This window comes from Nyctereutes procyonoides, unplaced genomic scaffold (assembly GCF_905146905.1).
Source record: "Nyctereutes procyonoides isolate TBG_1078 unplaced genomic scaffold, NYPRO_anot_genome, whole genome shotgun sequence".
NCBI lineage: Eukaryota > Metazoa > Chordata > Mammalia > Carnivora > Canidae > Nyctereutes > Nyctereutes procyonoides.
In genome coordinates this window covers 12711022-12735740 of record NW_026575030.1, presented here as the reverse complement: position 1 = coordinate 12735740, position 24719 = coordinate 12711022, and the positions used below count along the sequence as shown (strand labels likewise).

Sequence of the window (24719 nt, the reverse complement as noted above, 5' to 3'; positions counted from 1 at the left end):
GCATTAAGCATTTGAAAATGCAAATCCACTATAGGTCACAGAAGGAAGAAAAAAAGAAAAGGACTCACATCCTTTCTCCCTACGTATTTATTCAAGGTGTTGCTTTTGGTGGATTTTAGTGACATCCTGAGTACTTTCAGAGAGCTAAAGTCAAATATTCAAATATTTTTCTATACTATTATTCCAGCTTCAAAAGATGAATTTAATTATAAAAGGGTCAAAGTGACTATATTTTTTATTTAACTTTTTGGATATAGTGATGAATCTTCCTCACATCCCTGCCCCCATATGCTAAACTTCCATAGGTAATCACTGTTACCAATGCCCCATTTCCCCTTCCAGAAAAAAAATTGATTCATATGCAATCCACATATATGTTATATCTATACTTTATATACATACTTTTATGTATACTTTTTACTAGTATGCAATCCACATATACTTTACACATGCAATTTATAAATGCTTATATATGCATCATATGCAAATATATGGCAATATATGCAAGACTTTATATATATAAATATATGTATTCTTTATTTCTCCTCTTTTAATTTTTTACCCTAATGATGAAATACAATGCACATTTTTACGTACCTTTTCACTTTCACTTAACCTATCCAGGAAATTTTCTTATATCCGTATTTAAAAATTGTATAGTTTTTTTTTTTTTTTACAGCTTCAGAGTATTTATTGGATGATATATGTGATTTATATTTTTTAGCCAGTTTATTACTGATAAATATTTAGGTTTCAATCTATTCTTGATACCTAATACTGCTGACATACCTTGCATGTAGCCATCATTTTGGATGTGTTCAAGCCTTTCTGTAGGTAAGGAATGAGTGGTCAAAAGTTTTCACATTTGCAATTTTGATGGCACTGCCAAATTGTCCTCTGTAAAAGTTGTGGCTATTCAAACTCCAACAATTTATGAGAGTGGTTTTTCTCTACAGGCTTGTCAAAAAAATATGTTCAAGCCTTTGGAATTCTGTGTGATAGGCAAAAACAGTATATTTTTAATATACATTCCTCTTGAAAGGGATCAGTTTGAAAACCTTTTCATTTGTATTTCCTTTTTTATGATCTAACTACCCATATTTTTTGCCTAGTTTTTCTTTCATTTTCTTGTCAATTTGTATTTAGTCCACTTTCTGTAACATGGATTATGCCAATATCTTTTTGCTGTTGTCTTTTGCTTTTGTTTTTTTAATTTTTTTTCTAATTTTTTATTATTCAGACATTCATGTGGTGAAAAAAGCACAAGAAAATCGTTTTCTTTTTTCATTTATGGCTTGTTTTATGGACTTGTGTTATAGTTTAACATGTCCTTCCTTTCTGAGATTGTTAAAGAATTATCCTATTTTCTTCCACTTCCTCTGGCAACCATCAGTGTTCTCTGTATTTACGAGTCTGATTCTGCTTTTTGTTTGTTTTTTATTCATTTGTTTTTTAGATTTCACATATAAGTGAAATCATATGGTATTTGTCTTTCTCTGACTTATTTCACTTAGCATGATACTGTCTGGGTCTATCCATGTTGTCACAAATGGTGAGATCGCATTCTTTTTATGGCTGAATAATAATTCTTTGTATATATACACCGCGTCTTTACCCATTTATCTATTGATGGACATTTGGGTTGCTTCCATATCGTGGCTATTGTAAATAGTGCCACAGTAAACCTCATTTGGATTTAATCTGGTATGTGATATAAGATAATGTTCTTATTTTATCTTTTTAAATGGCTAACTACATGTCCCAAATCCATTGTTTTTAAATCCTTGTGTGATTTTCCTAAGTTAACCAGGTATATAACTGTCAAAGGTAATAAGAAACACTACTAAATTGGATGATTTGATTTGTTACATTGATCGGATCAAAGTTCTCTGGACATGTATATTGATATCTTTAAATCCTAAAACTTCAAAAAAAAAATAAATAAATCCTAAAACTTCAAATGGTACGTTTCCAAGTTGGCTGATGCCCCCATATTCTACTTCCATCTACTGCCACCATAATCATCACAATCTTCATGCCTCAGAACATCTGGACAGGAAGAAACAAGAGTCAGCATCTATAGCCCCATCCACATTCTCATCAAGGTTAAAATTGGCCTTCCTCTCCCACATCCTAACCTTGTTTTAGCAAGTTTTTTGTTCCATGCAATAATCCTACTCATAAGTCTAAGACTTTAGAGGAATAAAAGTGTATATCTTCTTAAATAAAAGGCAGCTACTTCCCTCTACCGCATCTAATGAAAACTTGAGCCTTAATTAACACACTTATCTTCTCATGCAAAATAGGTTATGGAATTTTCATGAATATTTATAGCAATTTGATGACCTTCCCTCAAAAGTGAATTAATATTATTCCTTCTTTACACTGTTTACTTACTTAGCCAAATCTTTTTATTGCCTAAAAATTATGCAAAACAAAATCTCACCATTATTTTTGAAAAAAATCAGTAAGTATTGAGGAACTAAAAAATGTTCATAACTTTTTATCTTGTAATCTACATTCTGGAAGTCTCTTCTAAGAAAACAAACTGAAATATGGTGATTTTTTTCAAAGTATCTAATAATTTAAAAATGGAAGCTGATGTCTAAACACTTGGAAAGAGAGAAAAAATAAGGCTTTGAATAAACTTAAAATCACCAGATGGAATATTTTATAAGCATCTAAATGATACTTATAAAGTACTTACATCATTTCAAAATTATACTCAGTACTGACTGTCATTTTTTGATAAAATTAAAAAGTAACATTTAATAAAATCAGGGTTTACACCTGCCTGATTTAAAATATATAAAATCAGGATAGAAAAGAACATATAAAGACTAAATCACAAATTTGGGAAAGAAACAGATAAGCACAATGAGAGAACAAACCAAAGAATGCATTTACTAAATTATTAACAGAAGCTTTGATTTTCTTTTTTCTTTTATGTTTTCTCTGTATTTGTAGTGGACATAACTATCTTTGATAATGGGAAAAATAAATAAGCTTCATTAAAAACAAATTCCTTATCCTGCATAGCTGGTTCACTGTATATGAGTGATGTGTAAATTATTGACTATCCCCTCCAGTACAAGTTCCTTTTTAATTAACAAAGAAAATGGTAGTTGCAAATGAATTTCACCCACTCCTCCATCCATTAGCCCATGCTAACACTAGAAATCTTGTATTAAGACAAATTGAGTGAAAATGAGTTTGTTTAAACAATTGGAGAAACAGGGAATTTCTGAAATTCATCAAGAAAGATGTTTTGAATTCTATTTACACTAGATGTTGCTATGAAGAAAGAAGAATGTCAGCCCTAGGAAATGTTCTATCTTGCTTAGAAATGTTCATTATTAGGAATTAAAAAAAACTTCATTCTCAAGAGATTATCAGACTCCTTATACTGAAATATGTATCTCCAGTTTACCTCAGTGGCAATTGAGGTTCAACTACTACCTTTACTAATTTCCAGTTTCTTAAGACAAAAATTCTAATGGGCAACTGTAGAGGTCAAAGACAAAAATATGCAGAAGCTACCTTTATGACTAGAAACATGTTAGGGAAAATAATAACCATTTACTAATTAAATAAAAACTTGTTTTCATATGGTTTGAGATATAGTTAAAATGAAACAATGTAAATACCTCTCAAGGCCCTAGAGCACATAACAATTTTACAGGAAGCTTAAAATATTTCTAAAATATTTCTAACTTAATTTTTCATCTTTCTTCTCTGTCAACATATTGTGGATAAACATGTCAATTTCTCCACCCTTAGAACTAACATTTTCCATCTAAGGGCATACATATTGCAGTGTTTCCACCCAAAAGTCTTCTTTGATTAGATCATCTTGCATGGTCTTACCTTAACAGTTCAAACATGGATGTCACTTTAACTTTCACAATCTGTGAACTTCAGATAGTCTGAACAAAAGGGAATGGGAACTCTTGCTCAAGACTGTATTTCAACAAAAAGTCAGTTATGGAAAGGGCTCCATTTATGCTTAATGATATAGGTGGCCGCTCAAATGGAAGTCCTCAATGCCTGCCTCCATCCGACCTTCATAACTGACCTTTCTACTTTTAACTTTTCAGATTATCAATATTGGTATTCATTTATACTATTAAGCTTCTCACATAAAGCAAGCACTTTGTATGTGCTGTTTCAATCATCCCTGAACAAAACCTGCAAAAAGCTCTGTGTCAAAGAAGCCATATGACTTACTCAAGAACACAAAGAATTAGGGTTATGATCAAACTCTCTCTGACTCTAACATTAATATTCTCACTACCACCTCATTGGGAGAAAAAGTAATACTCCCATTCACCCTCATTTCTTACATCCTGACCCTTTCTGACCATCTTCATACCACCATACACACATGTAAGCTGTGTAACTTAGCAGGAAAGAATTTGATGAATGGAAAGCAGAGAGTTGTGGAAAAGAAAAATGGGGTAGCGCTAAGGGGGAAACAGTCTTTAGAGGGAAAAAGCAAAGTTCAACTCCATAAGCTATCCAGTATTGTAAAGGCTCTTGGTAGAAAAATGCAGGGCTAATAAATGTTCTCCTATGTGCCCAGGGGAGGCTTTCTGGAAAAAAAAGAAAGAAAGAAAGAAAGAAAGAAAGAAAGAAAGAAAGAAAGAAAGAAAGAAAGAAAGAAAGAGAAAGAAAGAAAGAAAGAAAGAAAGAAAGAAAGAAAGAAAGAAAGAAAGAAAGAAGAAAAAGAAAGAAAACTAACAATAAGAGACATGATTCCAGTGGGGCCAACATTCAAACAAGAGTAAATCTTTATATATATTACTAAAACAAAGAAACATAGATCTTTAGTTGTTAGGATATTTCTACATTTCATTCAATAAAACACTCTCTAGATTTAGGGGTGGTTGCTCAAGTCCAGCCTCTAATTCATATCCATCTTCTGTGATTTTGCTACTGTAAAAAAAATGCTATCTTAATACAGTGGTGTTATATGGTTTCGATAATACGTACTCTTATACTTTAAATTAATATCACAAAGTTAAATGTAAATAGAAATAATTATTTTACCAGGTTGAGAGCTTCTTGAAATCAGGGATGGGTAAATACAACTTTTAACCCCTAGTGGCTAGCTCAGTACCTGACTTAATGTGCTTGTTCAATAAATTTTTACTACATTAATGACAGAATTTATGAAAAACGGGGTGCATCTTATCCACTTGACACTTAGAAACACCTGTCTTCCTCTACTTTTTATAATAAAATGTCCAGATAAATCAGAGTTCATCCATAAAGCCTTCCTGGGCCCCTGTATTTAACCATGATCCCTCCATTGTCACAGTCTAATCGTGAACATGGACTTAATTATCTTTAATATGTAATTCTTTTGTGAAGATTTGTAACATTTTAATTATTAATGTAAGAACAATGGGGTAGAGCTGGAGGGGATTCTGATCCCAGGTATATAATAATGGAACTATGTGATCTTGGACAAGTGACTACACATCACTGACCCTCAGTTTGGTCATCTGTAAAATGGGTTTGGATATAGTTTGTAGGGCTATTATGTGATTTTAAATGGGATTTTAAATGAGATACATATTTAAAATATCTAGTATAGTGCTTAAGTGCAGGCTTTCAGAAAAGAGCAACACTTAAAATATCTTCCATAGTATTCAGTACAAACTGAGAAGCATGATAAACATTTTATAAATACATGTGGGTTGGTTTATTCAAATGTTTATTATTTTATTTTATTTATTTATTCATGAGAGACACACACACAGAGAGAGAGAGAGAGAGAGAGAGAAGCAGAGACACAGACAGAGGAAGAAGCAGGCTCCATGCAGGAAACCTGATGTGGGACTCGATCCCAGGTCTCCAGGATCACACCCTGGGCCTGAGGCAGGTGCTCAATTGCTGAGTCACCCCAGTGTCCCTATTCAAATGTTTAGATTTCAAAAAAGCTAATGTAAATGTCCATTTGGCTTTTTGGAGAATGTGCAGATCTTTCACCAATATCTCAAGATTTCACAACGAGTTGATTATTCACTCAATTGCTTTGGCCTCTGAGACCTATGCTTGCCTCCCCAAGGACTTTGCTGTGCATGTGTTTATGCTATTCCAGGATTCTCACTTTACTATAGCTGTGCTCATCGCAATTGCACATTCTGCCTCAGTTAAAAGGCACTGAACTCTTGTAAGGATGAATGACCTACATGTACTATTGATGTCTTGCTTAGTTCTTACAACACTTTCCCAGTCATGTAATACCTGCTCTTTGATTCTCCCACCTGCATGTATGGGTTAGTGCCGTTGGAGCTCTGCAGAGGGCAAACTACCACAGGTGGTGTGAATGATATAGGTACAAAGTGAGAAGAGGAATCTCTCCTTACAGAGTAAGAGAAGAAATCTCTTTCCCATTAGTACTTTCAGAAAAAAAAAAAAAAAAATTTACTCTACCCTAAGAAATTAATTAAATGGGAATGACCTAGGTCAATTTCACCACAGAACGGGCATGTCCAAGTGAGCTACAGTAGGGGTAACTAGGCAATGTGAATCAGACAGTCAGCAATGAGCATTACTTGAAAACAACCACAGTCCAGGCGGCTCCCAAGGCTAGCCTCGGCAGCTGGCCATGGTGCTGAACCCCTCCTATCCTGAATTGCTGAATTGTAAAGTCAGATTAAATAAGGGACACACACTGGAGAACTGTCACTAAAAGAAGCACTACTGGAGTGTCCATGGGATCTGCGAAGGGGAAAACTACCTCCTACCTTGGCCTAGCACCACCCTTTAGCCCACTAACTTGGATTCTTGGATTCTTCCTCCCTCCTTCCCTCTCCCTCCTCCTTCCCTTCCTGCCTTCCTCCCTCTTTCTCTCTGCCTCTCCTCTCTCTGTTCTTCTCCCTCTGCCTCCCTTTCTTCTGTCCCTCTCTACTTCCCCCCTCTCTCTGTCTCTCTCTCCTTCCCTCCTCTTTCTGTCCCTCCCTCCCCCTGCCTCTTTCTCCCCATCCATCCCTCCCCTCCTCTTCACATGTCTCTCTTTCTTCCTTCTTTCCTCTCATTCTTGATTCATTTTTTTGAAAAGTAAAAAATAATAGTAATAAAAATATATAAGCATAAGCTAATCAGAGAAAGGCGTTTATTATGATTTCACTCATACATGGAATTTCAGAAACAAAACAGATGGACATAGGGGAAGGGAGGGAAAAATAAAATAAGATGAAATCAAAAGGAGGGGATCCCTGGGTGGCTCAGCGGTTTGGCGCCTGCCTTGGGCCCAGGGCATGATCCTGGAGCCCCGGGATCGAATCCCACGTCAGGCTCCCTGCATGGAGCCTGCTTCTCCCTCTGCCTGTGTCTCTGCCTCTTTCTCTCTCTGTCCCTCATGCATAAATAAATAAAATCTTAAAAAAAAAAGATGAAATCAAAAGGAGGCAAAAAGAGACTTAATTCTAGGAAACAAACTGAGGGTTGCTGGAGGGGGGCGGTTGGGGGATGGGGTAACTGGATAATGGGCATTAAGGAGGGTACTTGATGTAATGAGCACTCAGTGTTATATACAACTGATGAGTCACTGAAACTAATAATATGCTATATGTTAATTAATCGATTTTAAATAATCTTTTAAAAGGTAAGCATGATCATGGATAATATGGATTCTTTCCATTCTGGAGGCTGTATGGCAACATGGAAAGAACAATGAATTTTATATAATATATAAAATTTCTTATAAATAATTAAGAAAAGCATTTTAAAAATATACCAAAATGTTTATAGGAGAGATGACTGAATTGTAGGATTTCAAGTGACTTTTTTTTTCTTTTCCTTAAATATAATTGCTTTTGTTTTTTCTTCAGGTTTTCTAAAACTGACATATATTTTATAATCTGAAGATAATAGTGAAAAATATTATTAGCTATAACTATATTTTAATAGTGGCCACACCTAATAGCTAGTTGTGTAAATTAAAGAAGTGACTTATCCTTTTTGAGCTTAATATTCCTTTTTTTATTATTTATTTATGATAGAGAGAGAGAGAGAGGCAGAGACATAGGCAGAGGGAGAAGCAGGCTCCATGCACCGGGAGCCTGACGTGGGATTCGATCCGGGTCTCCAGGATCGCGCCCTGGGCCAAAGGCAGGCGCCAAACCGCTGCGCCACCCAGGGATCCCCTGAGCTTAATATTCCTTATGGGTAATTTGGAGCTATTATTTATTTACCTAATAGGGCTGCTCTGAGGATTGGATAGGATATTAACATATCCAATGGGTGGGTGTTCTGTAAATATCAAGACCACATCAGAGGAGAGAGAGAGGCACATGGGAAAGCCAGAAGCACAATATTGGGGGAAAGCATGCCCAATGGTAATAATGTGTATTGTGTCAGGCCCTGATATTTGAGATGGAAACCCCTGTTCCCATTGTACTCATTTTACCTTGAGTACTTTCCTTAGGCAGGTGCTTTCCTAATTTCTGTAGCTACAGCAATGAACAGATATTGTCTTGGTCCTTGTGCAACCTACACTACAAATTTTCTATTATGAGCAAATCAAAGCAACTATCCTCCTTTCCCCTTAACCTGGTGCTTTCAGAGATCTGCTGACTACTTCTGAGGTATGAAATGCTAAAGAACTGGTATGTGGCAGTGTCTCACTAGAGAAGAAACATGAAGGTTGGTACTAATTTACAAGAAACTTAGGTGGCTGCTTCAAACAGGTAAGTACAAGGAACATTAAAATCCACAGCATTTTTACTTTCTTTTTTAAAAAATTTAAATATATTATTTATTTATCCATGAGAGACAGAGAGAGAGAGAGGCAGAGACATAGGCAGAGGGAGAAGCAGGCTCCATGCAGGGAGCCTGATGTGGGACTCAATCCTGGGACTCCAGGATCATGCCCTGAGCCGAAGGCAGGCACTCAACCATTGAGCCACCCAGGCATCCCAGCATTTCACTTTCTAAGCAGATGAAAAAGATGAAGAAATTTTCAAACTATGCAGAATATTGAAAGAACACGTTCTTACTACTGAATCATTCACTAAATGAAGTTTTACTTTGTCACCACCATGATTAGAAATATAGGGACTGTGGAATCTGGTGGGGGGGAGAGACTTACTTTATTTTCTATGTTGCACAGCAAGGAGCAGGTCCTATTCATTTCATATACCATTTCTTTTCAGGAATACTGGGATAGCACAGAGTACAGAACATTCAGATATGTTTGTTGAATAAATGAGGAATATTAAGAGCTTCTCTTTTTGATACTTCATTATATTTACTTACTGTCATATTCATTTATATTATCTTTGGTTTTCATGTCCATGCTCTGCAATACAGTTATTCCTTAGCATAAGTAAAAAGAGGCTTCTGGATTATGGAACTTTCCCTATAACAAATAGCTAGCACATGTGTGCAATTAAAATAGATCTATTGCATGATCACACTTCCTCTTTTCCATCATGCAACACTGTGTGCATGAGTTTCACTGAGTGAAACTGGTTCACAGCATTGGATCATGCATAGTGGAGCAAAGCTTTGGAAGAGGGATGGTATATCTAATTGGGAATCTAAATGGCAGTAACTGGCAGATTGATTGTTACCAGTAGAAGACACCTGCTCTGCTATTGACAAGTAACAATAACTTCACTCACAACTCACAATGCTCTTTAAGCCATGGGAAGTTGCAGAGCTCCACTTCATTCATCCACATCCTCTTCCTGAAAATTTAAGGCTAGTTAATGAACTGATGCATTTTTGTTGAATATTTGTGTGCTCACACTTCAGATAATTCATTGATAAGTTGCTTCTTTAGGTATGTTAATACAATTAATCAGGTTACTAACAAATCCTCTTACTGTTCTTTTTTGGGTAAAATTCTCCTTCTAAAGATGCTTTTGGTGTATATTAAATCTAATGCATTAGATGTCAATTTCAGATGTTCTCCCTGTCAATATTCACCATGGCAGCTAAGAAGGTACTCAGAAATGCCTCAAAATAAAGACATTGTCTGGCTTTTGAAGTGAACCCATGCTAATCTTTTTTATGTCTCTCCTCCTAATTGTGAAAATGTATTTATCTGATATTATTTTTTTCCAGTTTTCCATGCAACTTAAACTTACAAACTCAGTTCTGCTATGACTGTCCTTTGCTTTGATAGCAAATACTTAGTGACAATTCTCTTCCATAAATACAATATTCACCCTTGATACTAACAAACATTAGTGTGAGGCAGGGAATCATTCTGATAAGGAATGGCACTTCCTTTTTCTTCAGCTTGGCCTCTCCACCCCCCCCTTTTTTTCTTCTTTTTCTGTGGAAGAGCATTTTGGTTTGCCTTTTCACCTTTGGGAATTTTGCCCCCTGCTCTCCCTCAGCATTTGGTTCACTCTTCCTTCAATAGTACCTTTGAGCAGACAAAGGAGGTTTAGCCCTTCTCTTTCTCGGGGATAGGAAGTTGATTACCATGTAATTACAATGATGGCCTACCTATGGTGAGGCAGGCCATGCTAGATGCCAATCTACAGGTGGAAGGTGGTGTCCCAAATACACAGAACGCAGGACATTGTACTCATTTAGCTGGCATTTGGCAAGTCTAGGGCTCACACTGGCACAGCCAGGGCACTTAAGTGAAACAGTGTTTCCCTTAACAAGACGTAGAAATGCCCAGAAACATAGACTTAGACTTTTCTACTATACATATGACCCTCTCTTCTTACCAAAAGACAAACAAAAAAGCAACTCAAAACAAACCAAAGGAAAAAAAAAATTAATTAAAATATCTCTTCTCTATTTTGCCTTAGGGCTGAACTTTCAAAAATGTACCAATCAGAATAGATTGTGAGCAAGTTTGATTAAAATATGTGTGCATGCGTGTTAAACTTGCTCAAGTTAAATTGTAGTCAAAGAGATAAACAGATAAATAGGTAGAATAGATAAATAAATAATATAGCAATAAGCTTGTACTGCTTCCTATCTACCAATATTACCTTGCTTCAAAGAATATTATCTATGACTTAAATATTTCACAAAATAGTTATTTTTTTCTTCTCCAATATGTAAAAGGGGGAAATATAATTTAGATTGTGTTCCAGCGACTTCCACCTGACACACCAGGACAACAAGGATCCACTATAAAATAAAGTTCGTAATAGCTCAACATGGAAAGGAAAAAAGCCTGACTCTACCCAAATTGAGGTGCAGGGCGAGCCTCCCCTTCTGGAGCTCCAGGGTGATGTGGTCTCCACGTTGACCTTCTCCATGAAACAGAACCCCATCTCCTTGCATGCTCTTGAACTTCAGAGAGATCACATCTTTAAGAGTGCTCATCAGCTTCTGATTGAACCTATACAGAAGGGAGCTTCGGCCATCAAAGTCAGCGACATCTGATTCTAGACAGAGAGAAAGAGAGAGAGATCAGTGCACATCCTCATAATTGCTCTTCCCGCTTCCCATCTTGGTTGTTGTCTAATTTATAGGAATGTTCTTGGTATCTGGAAGGTCCCATCTTAACATATGGAGTAGACCTAACCTAATTAGACTCAGGGAAATCATTACACAACCAAGCATCACATACTGAGTCAAAGTGAACTGATCATTAGCTTGGAAGTAAAACCCCTTATTAGTGATATGTCATATTTTGCTTGAGGGGATAGGATAAGAAAACCACACGTACCTATGTCAGGCTTTATGGTGTCAAATGCCTGGTAGTAATATTCTTTCATGATTTATCTTAATTATTAGTTTGTTTCTGATACCTGGAGCCACTTGATCCTCTCATTTCAGGTTCAAGGTTAGAGATAAAAACATAGTCTATTATTCCACATCTAACTGAATAGTACTGTCTTCCTAGAACTTGTGTTGAGAAAGATTCTGAGGTCTCTCTGAGTTCAGTGCAAAATAATGTGCAGTGAAGGAAGAATTGTAGTTTGTACAGGGAGGGCAAATGTATGGCATCCTTACCATCCCTCCCTTATCCTGTGTTGGTGATATATATCATTTTATTGTTTACGTACAAAAATGTTCAGTTATTATTATTAAAGCAAAAAAGAGAAAGTCAAGTAATGATTATCTAAATCAACTCACTTAATGGATATGTATAAACATGTCTGGAAACGTTATGCCAAAATATTAACAGAGATTCTCACCTCACCAAATAATACAGACAAATGGCATATAAGTATATGAAAAAAATCCTCCACGTCAGATGTTATTAAGAAAATGCAAATTAAAACAATAATTATATACCGTGTATACCTAATAAAATGACCAAAATATGGAACACTGACAACAAGAAATGCTGGCGAGGATGTGGAGTAATAGAAACTCTCATTCAGGGGATCCCTGGGTGGCTCAGCGGTTTGGCACCTGCCTTTGGCCCAGGGCGTGATCCTGGAGTCCCGGGATCGAGTCCCACGTCAGGCTCCCGGCATGGAGCCTGCTTCTCCCTCCTCCTTTGTCTCTGCCTCTCTCTCTCTCTCTATGTCTATCATAAATAAATAAATAAATCTTAAAAAAAAAAAAAAGAAACTCATTCATTCATGGTGGGGATGCACAATGGTGCAGTAATTTTGGAAAACAATTTGGTGGTTTCTCACAAAACTAAACAAACTCTTATCACAGTATCCACCAACCTCACTGCTTGGTATTTACACAAAGGAGTTGAAACTTATGTTCACACAAAAACCTCTTTATAGCAGCTTTATAGCAGCTTTATTTATAATTGCCAAATCTTGGAAGCAACCAAGATGTTCTTTAGTAGGTGGATGTATAAATAAACTGGTACACTGAGACAGTGGAATATTATTCAGCACTAAAAAGAAATGAGCTAGCAAGACATGAATGAAACTTAAATATATATTACCAAGTGAAAGAAACCAATCTGAAGAGGCTCTTGTATGATTCTAACTATACAATGGTCTAGAAAGAGCAAAATTATAGGGACAGAAAAAAAGATTAGTGGTTGCCTGGGGTTGGAGGAGGGAAGGATGAACTGATGGGCAAGGAGGATTTCTAGGGCATTGGAAAGATTCTGTATGATACTATAATGATGGAGGTACTATGTCATTATACATTTGTCCAAATCCATATAATATAAAACACTAACAGTGAAACATAATGTGAATTATGAACTTTATGTGATTATGATATGTCAATGTAGGTTCATCAATTTCAGGAAATTTACTGCTCTGGTGGAGGATGCTGATAATAGGGAAGGCTCTGCATATGTGGAAGGAGAGGGTATGTGAGAAATCTGCATACCTAATTTTTATGTGAATCTAAAACTGCTCTAAAAAAAGTAAGCCTTGGGCAGTCCCGCAGCGGTTTAGCACCGCCTGCAGCCTGGGGTTTGATCCTGGGGACCCTGGATCGATTCCCACATCAGGCTCCCTGCATGGAGCCTGCTTCTCCCTCTGCATGTGCCTCTGCCTCTCTCTCTCTCTCTCTCTCTCTCTCTCTCTCTCTTTGTGTTTCTATGAATAAATAAATAAAATCTTTAAAAAAAAAAGTAAGCCTTTATAAACCATTTAATAGACACTCTATTTGGGAGGTGTTCTATGTTATTTTCACATTATTTCTCCCATTTTTTAATTATGAAAACTTTTACAAAGAGCTTTTATTACTTTTACAATAGAAAAAATTAAGGCTATTTAATATGACTTGAAAAAGATTCATTATATACCATTTTATGCGGGTGGGACAGTGGTGAATGGGTGTATGGAGGTGGTGGGATTAGACTTATTTGAAGTCAAGTACTCAGAAAACCTCAATTTTTCAGTATTTCCAAGCAGTTAAAATGCTCAGCTTGAGCATACACAATGATAAATTAAGTATATTATTTTGGCCAAGTTCAAGCTGCCCAAATTGGAACATTATTTGTAACGCCCAAATTCTGAAATGAAAGTAAAAATGAAATCACACTTTCACTGTAATTAGTTTTAAAATGCAATTTCACAATTTATTCCTTTTTTTTTTTTAAGATTTTATTTATTTATTCATGATAGTCACACAGAGAGAGAGAGAGAGGCAGAGACATAGGCAGAGGGAGAAGCAGGCTCCATGCACCGGGAGCCCGACATGGGACTCGACTCCGGGTCTCCAGGATCGCGCCCTGGGCCAAAGGCAGGCGCCAAACCGCTGCGTCACCCAGGGATCCCTCACAATTTATTCCTATGGAACAAAGTGATTCTAACCAAAAGGTTGCTGATAACTCCCTAGACCCTAAAAAGAAATAGTCCAGATACAGAGAAGTTTTCACCAATTCCAACATCCCTTAGACCCTTCCCACACCACCTACTGCCTGCTACCACCACTACACCTGCTGCCTGAATTGAATCCTACCCCACCAAATTGAAGCTGCAGACAACAATCTGTGATCAATCGTGGAATAAGAGAGGTCATAGCTTTAAACTACAGTAGTAATAGCTTGTTAACTGATGCACTTTGGACAGCTCTACCTCTCTGAGACTTGATGTCCTCATCCATAAAATGGAGTAATTAGCATCCTCCAGAGAAGACTGTGGTAAGAGTTGAATCTGCTAACACATATAAAGTGATAATACATACAAAGTGATGCCATCATGTCTGGCACATTGTTTGTGTTAAAACAATAATAGATAGTAGGGTTTTCACAGTGATTGAGATTTCCTAACCAGTCTAATCTGGTGGCTGACACTTCACCTTCTCACCCAAAATGGTGTGATTCCACTTTTTGATTCAATGGATTACTGCACATGGGATGCCAAGTGTACCCCAACTTTCCTTTTTTTTGCCATATTTTAGTTCTCACATTCTAGTTGAAATTCTTTTTATGTGCAGGGTGTGTAAATTATGAGTCCACGTTCTCTTCCAATTGTTCCCCTCTGTTACTGCACCAGACTCTGGGTGCTTAGGAGCTTTGGTGTTGAGTGAGTAGACATGACATATACTATCTATGGATAGCCAAGCTAATATGACTTATAGCTAATACAGAGGGTGCACCCACTGCTATGGGAACAGAAAGCTGAAACACTATATTGTCTATGATTGTGGGACAAATGCTTTCATGAGTAAACATGGGGTGTGTTATTGCTTCAAAGACACACCTCATGCCCTGTGTCTCAGCCTGAAGTGCCCAGGTTCTTCCTCTCTCCACTTCAGGACCCTATTTTCTTCTCTCTTGATCCATCACGGAACTTATGTTCTACATTCCGTTCCCTCAAATGTCTAGCTAATCTAGTAACTTACTTAGTGATGCAAGTGTTGATGACCTAGGTTACCTCTAAGAAAACACATCTCTGTATTGCCATGAAACCTAAAACTAATGGAAGCAATCGGCAGACAGGAACAAGAGAACATTGTTGAATTTTAACTGTCACGGGCATCAATTATGGTTTTGCTTATTTGAAAGTTATCTTGACCTCTTTGGGCTTCAGCCTTTCTATCCGTGCAGTAAAGCTAAGAGAAGCTCACCCGACAAAGCCGTGGTGATAATTACATAAACCATACCTGGAAATAAAGAATCACTCAGTTTTTTTATCCCCTCCTTCATCCATCATTAATCCAAAGGCATTACTACAGTAGTAAAGATTTGCACATTACAGTGTGGAGATGATACAAAGAACATGGTTTGATTCGGTATCTCTCATATCACACTGAGCAGATATTCACTCAAGCCTACATCATCACCTGCCATATTCTTAAAATAGTCTCATAACTGCTCTCCCTGATTCAACACTTGCTACCTCCCTCTGACCCATTCTCTCATCCTCATAAAACATAAGTAACATTACACATCACCTTTGCTAAAGCCTGTCAGTGAATTCCCTTTACACTAAGAATTAAATTATCTCCCTGAGACCTCCCGTGATCTGGCTTTCCTGCTTTCCCACCTTGTCTTTTACTTCTTTCCCCAACCCTGACTCCATGTCTTATATGATGTACTTTCAATGTGTGCGCATGTGCAATGTGGGGATTAGTCTGGATAATATACGCAGAGCACATATGAGCCCTGTATTGGTACAGGGTTTTTTGTTTTTGTTTTTGTTTTTTACATGTGAACTCACTTAATTTCAATTAACCTATGAGAAATAAACTATTATTATTCCAATTTTACGAATGAAAAAAAAATAAAACAACTATGTTTTAAAAAGGTAAAATACGAAGTTAGCAAGTGGCAGAACCTGGATTCCGATCTGTTCCAAATGACTTAACCTATTCTGAGTAGGCTGAGCATTTTCACAAATGCCGCCCTTCTCTCACACCAGGCTCTGATGTTCATCTGTCAGGCAAGTGGTTGACCTTCCCTAACAGGTTCCTCCCGTAGCTAATCTCCCCTAAACACCCTGCTACTTCTTTCAGAATTCACCTTCCAATTGGAATTTAGTACTTGGTTATTTCCCAATGTGCTTATAGTCCAGCTCTCCAGCATGAGAGTGCATCCCATGAGGGCAGGGGCCAGATATGTATTAACCACCTCATTAATTCAGAGCCCAGCACTGGTCCCAGAACATGATGCTGTTCAGAGACACCTGTGAAATGATTTAGTGATCCAGTAAGGAACCTGTGACAAATATAATAATACTGTCGATTGTCCCCTAACTTCCTGTCATATCACCTGCCCCTACCTTTTAAGAGTCTAGCTGCTGAGTCACACACAGAGCATCCATTTCCGTGGAGACACATGTTCAGGGATGACCCTTACTAGTGCAGAGGTGAGAAGCCCCCTTTAGAAAGCACAAAATTGGCCTGGCAGATTGGAAGCTTTCTTCCTAAGAACACCAACAACTAAGTAGAGAATCACGTCACAATCTAAGGGAATGCAAACACCCGAACCTTTACAATATGAAGCCACACACAAAATGCATCAACCATTTTTCAGAAGGAGAAACGGGGAGTTAAGAAAAAAAAAAAAAAAAACTTTATAGAAGAATTAAAACCTTCCCCAGTCAAATATTTAATACTTCCTCCTGGCATGGAGCTAGGTGAAGTGCTCAGCATTCTCAACTTCACTTAGATAAGTAGATTTCAAACGAAAATAAAAAAAGGCCCATATTTTTAAGTTGTGGTTGTTGAGAGAAACAATTCTATTATATGCTGTTTTTTCCCCTTTAGATCTTTTTGTAACTGCTTTGTTCTGATTCTCTTACTCAGCACTTTTAGCACTTAGTTTGTGGCTTGAGGTCTGGGTATGGATGTGAACACCTTCCTTCATGTCTTACAAGCAACATGAAAAAAGATCCTCTTTCAAAATATCAAGAAAAGAAAAGACAAGAAAGGAAAGGAAAGAAGATGAAGGAAAGAAAAGATGAAAAAAGAAAAGAAAAAAAGAAATGGAAGGAAAAGAAGTAAAATGAAGTGTGTCGGAAGGTGTGTATTGAGTAGAGATAGGCCCCTACTGGCACTGAAAGTGTGTAATCACCTCAGAATGTGGTTTTAAGGGCACCAAGAAAGTAACTGACAAAACTAAATATATCTTTCTTGTTCTTTATTGCTGCCTCTCTTTGCCACCCATAGCGATTTCTTATTCTGAATGAAGTAATCCATTCTCTAGGGAGAAAAAGGAACAAATTAGCACACATTGCCTGATTTAATGCTCTCAACAGTCCTGCAAGGTCCATATTTTTTCCCATTTGTAACATGGGGAAGCCAAAGCCCAGAAAGATTATGTACCTTGCCCAAAGGCATACACATGGGAATGAGTTGTGTGACACAGAAACCACCAATGTTTCCTCTTAAAAGTGGGGGGTTGGTGTGAAGGCTGCATCAAATTTACATCTCATACCCAATGAGAATGCACATGACTTTGCACAATGAGCATCAAGCATGCACTGGGGAGGATGTATGTACGGGGAATGTGTATATAAGAAAGGAGATGCCAACTTAAAAGGAAGATAATGTTAAGTAGGAAATTTGGTTTTCCTTAAAAAGCTGGTATGAATTTCCCCATGGTCCCTGCTTTTCTTCACTACCTGTTACACTCAGAATCCACGTATAGTCAGAGCAGTGCTCTTCCTAAGAGGACCAAGGAAACCACACAAATATCTGAGAGACTTTTTTAGGGTAGACATGCATTGCCCTCCCCACTCTCACTATCTCCACTAAGCTCAAACCCTCTATCCTAGTCTATTTCTGTGGTCTTATTTCAGTAAGGCCTTCTTGTATTGAAAACTTCATTGAACCCCCTCAACACGGCAGTGTCTATGTTCAGCACAGGTAGACAGCGATAAACTCCAGAGAAGTCCTTACTCTCCAGGGCTAAGCTAGAGATAGCAAACACATAATCACACATCCCTGGGTGGGAAGGTGAGCACTGTGTCCTGGGGGGTTCCCAAAGGAGGGGTGCCTAACCCTCTTTAGAAGGAGATAATGCTTCTCCTAGGTCATGAGGGATAAAAGAAAATCAGGCAGGTGAGGTGTGGAGACAGGGGACTGCCAGCAGAGAGAAGGAGCTGCCTGTTTGAGGCATGGAGAGGACATGGGGTCAGATCTAGGATTTGCAAGGATTCAGATTTGTTGGTGAACTGACTCTAGAAGTGTGCTCTCTGCATTAGCAACTTTAGTATCACCAGAAATTTGTTACGACTTTCACATTTTCAGACCTTACCACAGTCCTATGGAATCAGAAACTCTGAGCATAAGGCACAGAAATACAAGTTGTATTGAGCTCTCTAGGTGATTCTAATACTAGCCTAGGTCTGAGAACTCTGTGCGAAAGCATAGAATGATGAGGCAGTAGAGAATCCAGGGCCTGGGGATGGAGTCAGGGCTTTTTTTTTTTTTTTTTTTTTAAGATTTTATTTATTTATCCATGAGAGACAGAGAGAGAGAGAGAGAGAGAGAGAGAGGAGAGTCAGAGGGAGAAGCAGGCTCCATGCAGGGAGCCCAATGTGGGACTCGATCCCGGGGCTCCAGGATCACTCCCTGAGGCTAAGGCAGGCGCTCAACCCCTGAGCCACTCAGTCGTCCCGGAGTCAAGGCTTCTATGAGGGAGCATCCTGCTAAAAATAAAATGGGTTTCAATGTGACCCTGAGGTCAATGGAGAAATAATTGTCCAAGTATTTTCACTAGGGAAAGTGCATGTCTAGTTCTGGTTTTTATAAAGTTCTTCTGTATTGTTCAGTCAGCCTGTATTCCAGTCCTGGCTACCCATCCTGCCCCTCCCCAGTGGAGTTACCCAATTTCTTCTTTCAGAGTTTCTTATTTTATCAACAATGCTGGCTAGAACACAGATGTTAGATATTTACTTCCCAGAGTCGGGAAGAGGACAATTTCTTCCTCTTTCTCAAAATCAATTTTTAGTATCTCATTATTGTGAATTCAATTCAACTCAATTTGTGGTTTGTTAAGGTGGTTATACATTGGCAGATTTCTCTAGAATATGAAGAAGAGCCCGTTGGGGGACCCAAAAAGTCTTCAGGGTAAGTACAGGTCCTACAGCTCACACAGCTCTCCTTTTAGGTCAAGATAAAACCGGCACACATTCCCCTCCATCCCTGCGGTGCTGAGCAACACCAGTGCTGGCCAACTTCCCACTGGTCCCATAATTGCTGACCCTGCTGTCATAGCTTGTTTTCTGAGAAAGACAGAGTTCTGGAGGCATACTCTGGCATATTTGATGGATGTTGGTAGCTTGTCAACAAACCAGCTAAAACAAGGGCTCCACTGAATAAAAGATTCCAAGCTTGAATCCCCAAGTGAGCTGAAAAGGATTCTGGCATAGGCCTGTGACACACTGTTTTCTCACAGACATGAAAGCCCAACCTCAAAGTTGACAGGAGAAACCATCGATATACCCTGAGACAATTAGTCCCACTCAGACTCTTTGGTTGCTCACAGTAAACATGATTTTCAATACAGTTACAATTTGAAGCTTAGCTGATGATGCATTATATAAGAAAAATGATTATTATTCAGACTATGCACTTGTGCTGAGGACTCCAGGGCTTTGGCTTGCAATCCACAAACCACAAAGGTTTCCACAGTCAGCTCAAATTTACACAGATCCTCCACCAATCCTGACTTTTCCAGGCCTTATCAGAAGCTCATGATAACCTCAGATGAACTATGAAAGCAATGTCAGTTTCTAAAGTTAGCACTGACAACCCCCAAGAATCGCTTTCCTTGCGGAACTTCTGACATTTCTATGTACTATATAGCAAGGAATATACAGAAGACAACATGAAAAACAGTCATAGTACAAAAAAAAAAAGAGGCAAAACTTTGAATTCCAATCCTAACTTTAGCAGATAGAATTTTTAGCTCTGACAGTCAGATGCGCCTTCTTAAAATGCCTAGGCTTTTTTGGATATCTTAGACATATAGACATCTCTGAGCACACTTAAAATTTGTTGTTCAACTGGACTGTTTGCTAACTCCAAAGATAATGCCCAAATAATGCAATGATTTTAAAGAACTTTTTAAATAGTAGAGAGTCAGTAATAATAATAATAATAATAATAATAATAATAATATAATAATAAATAGTAGAGATGCTTTCTTTGATTTGCCTATTCTTAAATTCATTGGCAGATATTGGGCATATTTTGTACTCTTCTTGGTTACTATATTGAGCTATGAGATGCAGATGATTGAGATATGGGTTGTTCCATCCAGGGACTCCGACATAGTAACATTGAAAACCCAGCAAATGAATTGCTTTGGTAGAGAAGGAGGTGATAAAGGAAAGCATAATTATGGTCTCTATATCTTGTTGCCCAAGTAGGGGCTTGTGGGACTAAAGGGAACATTAGATAACTCAACTGGGACAACAGCATGGACCAGGAAACTAGCTGAGACATGGGGTTTCCCAAGTAAAAAGTACAGGGCGGGCCATGAGAAGTAGACAGTCACAGCCAGTGAGGCACCACAGGTTAATAGGAGGTTTTAAAGGAGTACTGTTTCACAAATCTTATTCATAAGTTCCCAGAAGGAATGGTCAAGGCAAAGGCTGATCCTGAACAGCCAGCCCTTGTTGTGCAAATGGCATAACACAATTATGCCCCTTCACCTTATAGATCATCAATAATCTTCAGAGCCACAATATACAAATGTTTCTTGTGAAACGCTGTTTGTGCAATGAGGTAATGTTTACATAGGAGTGTCAAAACTGGAGAAATAGAGCTGCTATTTCCCACCCTAAAACCAGTTGGTATTTTTTTTTTCTAAAGTAAGATTTACTATGGTTTCATTTTGAATACCCCTTCCTAATGATTCTACCTGGCTGCAAACTGTGAAAGTGAGCAAGAGAAGGTCACTGCAGGAAACAAGCCACTCCAGTGATCATTTGGACAGAGAATAAATGTTTGGATTTTTAAAAATACTATTTATTTATTCATGAAAGACACACAGAGAGAGAGAGAGGCAGAGATGGAGGCAGAGGAAGAAGCAGGCTCCTTTCAGGGAGCCCCAGTGTGAGACTTGATCCGAGGATCTCAGGCAGAAGGCAGACGCTCAAGCACTGAGCCACTCAGGTGTCCCTGGACAGAGAGTAAATGTAAAATAAACTGTAGGGGACAAGACCTTGACATTTGTGAGGAAATCCACTGCTGCACAAAGCAGTTGATCTAACTACTAGTTCATTTTGCCTCTTAAGGTTCCTTTAAAATCACAACCATTAGCATACCGGTCCCAGGAATCAGAGCCATATGCTCTGAGCACACAGCAAGCAGTAGGACTTGAATTAATCAGGAAAAATTGTTAGCTGTGGATTTCTCCTACATTGCTAACCTTATAAAACACTTTGCGTCCTCAACCTTCAAGTTTAGAAGCATTTCTTATATCCCTTTTGTAGCTACTAAAAATCCTGAGTTCCTATAGGGCAAAGATTGTCTTATTTATTTCGATATTCCAAAACCTAGCAGAGAGGGACTACTAAGTAATGTTCACTATCTGTTGAAGGACTTTTAAGATCCTCAATCAATAAGAAAAGTTATTCCAGGCTTATCAGAAAACTTGACTTAAGGTAGAAGAATATCATAGAGCTTTTGAGGTTATGTGTTCTTACTGTACATATATATGTATACTAGTTATTACTCTATGAATGGAAAGCAAAAAAAGAGAAAAGAAGTTGACTAACTCAAATTTTAAGACCTTTCCGGGGCTCAATTTCCTCCACTATAGAATGAAGGAATTGCAACAAGCAATCATGAAGGTATTTCAAGTCGTACAATGCTATGATTTCCAAAGTGGGGCTCAAAGATCCCAAAGACTGGAGTCTCCAAGCCCACAGACCTCACTGCTGTCATCCTGCCCCCTCCAGGATTTGCATAGCTATAAACCTAGCCTTTTGAGGTCCTCCCTGTGATCTGGGCCTTAACATGCCAAAGATGAAATTCACAACTTTGTGGCCTCTAACATGTCTAACAAATGCCTCCAGATGATGAGAACAACAGCGCGAGCAGCTGAAGCTGGAATTACAAAGAGATTTATTTGGGGAAAGAGAATATGACTTCAGCTCTGAGGCTGATGAATTTTGGATGACACCACTTGGCCATAATTAACCAAATAGGGGCAAAGTCTTTTTTGTGTATGAAAAGGAGGCAACTTGAGATATGAAATGATGGTTGTAATTTTTAATGAGATTGGGAAGCCTGACAGATCATTAAACCTTATCAGAATTTATAATGCTTTTTAAAATTAATTAGCTTCCCATATGGAAAGGAATTCAAGTAGAAGCCCCCAGACAGAAGTCCACATAGCCTAAAGTCACCAGATGGCCTGCTGAGGGTATATAAAAAAGTTTACTTCCTTCTTTTGAGGTACAGGTGGAATATGGTCCTGAAAAAGAGGGTAAAGGAAAAATAGGGAGAAGTGTGGTGACCAGCTTAAATACAGTTGAAGATAATGAAGATCACAGCTAACACTTTTTGAATGCTTATCATATGCCAAGCACTCTTTCAAGCAATTTGCATATATGAAATGAGCATTATTTTTACCTCTGTCTTCACTAAAAAGGAAACTGTGTCTACAGAAGACTCAAGATTGTTCAGGATTATACAACCAGCAGGTGATAAAGCTATGTTTGCATCGCTGGTGGCAAGTATGCCCATGTGTCTAATATTATTGTATACTATCTTTAATAGTATCCACATTTCATTTTAAACCCTTAAGTTTAGCAATCACAGACATGAAAATGACAATGTAGAAGAAGAATGGAGTGACTCTCATAGTTAGAGAAGGAATTTGAAAGTAGAGTTTTAAATTCTGGCTCCATATAACAATCACCTAGGAACAGCAAGAAATTACTTATACTGGGACCTCTATTCCCCAGATGATTCTTAAGTAGCATTAGGTCTGAGATGAAGGTAAGGGATAAAGAAGTAAGGAGCTCCTGGACTGGACAGTAGCTAAACTCTGTCCCTGGACATCTTAGTTACATATGCTTGGGAACTGAGGGTTGCTCATTTTGGGCCTTGTGAGTAAAGCAATAATATGGGTATTAGGAGACTGAATATGATGCTTTCTTTCTAATAAGATTTTCCCATGTCATATGGCTAAGTCTTTCAGATACACAGGGTAAAGCCCAAGGTTATAGAAATAATACAAAACCAGGTTCAAAACCTGTCTTCAGGGATCCCTGGGTGGTGCAGCAGTTTAGCGCCTGCCTTTGGCCCAGGGCGCGATCCTGGAGACCCGGGATCGAATCCCACGTCGGGCTCCCGGTGCATGGAGCCTGCTTCTCCCTCTGCCTATGTCTCTGCAATGCCAACTGGTTGTGCCATTTTGGGGAAGTTGCTCATTCAACAAATTCACTTGCTATTAATTGAAATGGGCCTCATTCTGTGCTATGAACAGGGTATTTAAGTAGATATGGTCCTTGATCTTATGGGGATTGAAAACCAGTAGGTGAGACAGGTAACTCACAATGAAATACACATGTAAATAGCTAGTAGATAACTATATCGATCTATCTGTTTCTATCTATTTCTTTTTCTGTCTCTGTGTGTATGTATGTTATTCATCCTATATGCTGAATGTTTATATCTCCCCAAAATTCATATGTTGAAATCTGATCCCCAATATGATGTTATTTGGAGATGGGTTTTTGGAGAGGTGGTTATATCAGTGGGATTAGTGCTCTTAAAAAAGAGAAGCACAGAGTTCTCTTATCCCTTCTGCCAGGTAAGAACACTGTGAGAAGGCCAATTATGAACCAGGAAGTGGGCCCTTGCCAGACACCAAATTCACTCTGCCTTAATCTTGGACTTTCCAACCTCCAAAACTGTGAGAAATAACTGTCCACTGTTTATAAGCCACTCAGTCTATCATATTCCAGCTTGAACAGACTAAGACAGAGATCCGTGCTTTGAAAGAAAAGAACAGCATGTTTTAAGATAAAAAAAAAAAAAAGCAAGAGTAAGTTTATTTAAATTGGGAATCAATTGGTACCTTTCTGAGAAAATGATAATAAAGCTAAGATGATTTAAAAGGTGGGCTCAAGAAGGCAGAGGAGGTGGGGAGCCCTGCAGATGGAGTAATCAACCCATGGGGCTTGAGCCCAGATAGGGAAGGATATAATGGGGCAGTGAAGTCAGGGAAGCAGGCAAAGGCCTGATCGTCCAAGGCCTCTTCTTCACACACATGACTTTGGTTTTGTTAAATGCAGGCAGAAGCCAGTAAAAGGTTTTCAGCAGGAAGTGGGTCAACTCTGCATTTTATGACAATCCTGCTGACTATAGCAGAGATAATGGACTGAAAGAAAGAAAGAAAGAAAGAAAGAAAGAAAGAAAGAAAGAAAGAAAGAAAGAAAAAAGGATTG

General features: G+C 38.1%; 1 protein-coding gene across 1 annotated transcript in view; it reads right to left on the bottom strand.

The window, feature by feature from the left end:
• Positions 1 to 24719, bottom strand: part of CNTNAP5 (contactin associated protein family member 5) — a 798328-nt gene that overhangs the window by 422755 nt on the left and 350854 nt on the right. Inside the window, exon 5 of the mRNA XM_055316368.1 lies at positions 11169 to 11372. Coding sequence (XP_055172343.1) covers positions 11169 to 11372 — 204 coding nt within the window. The remainder of the gene's footprint in view (positions 1 to 11168; positions 11373 to 24719) is intronic.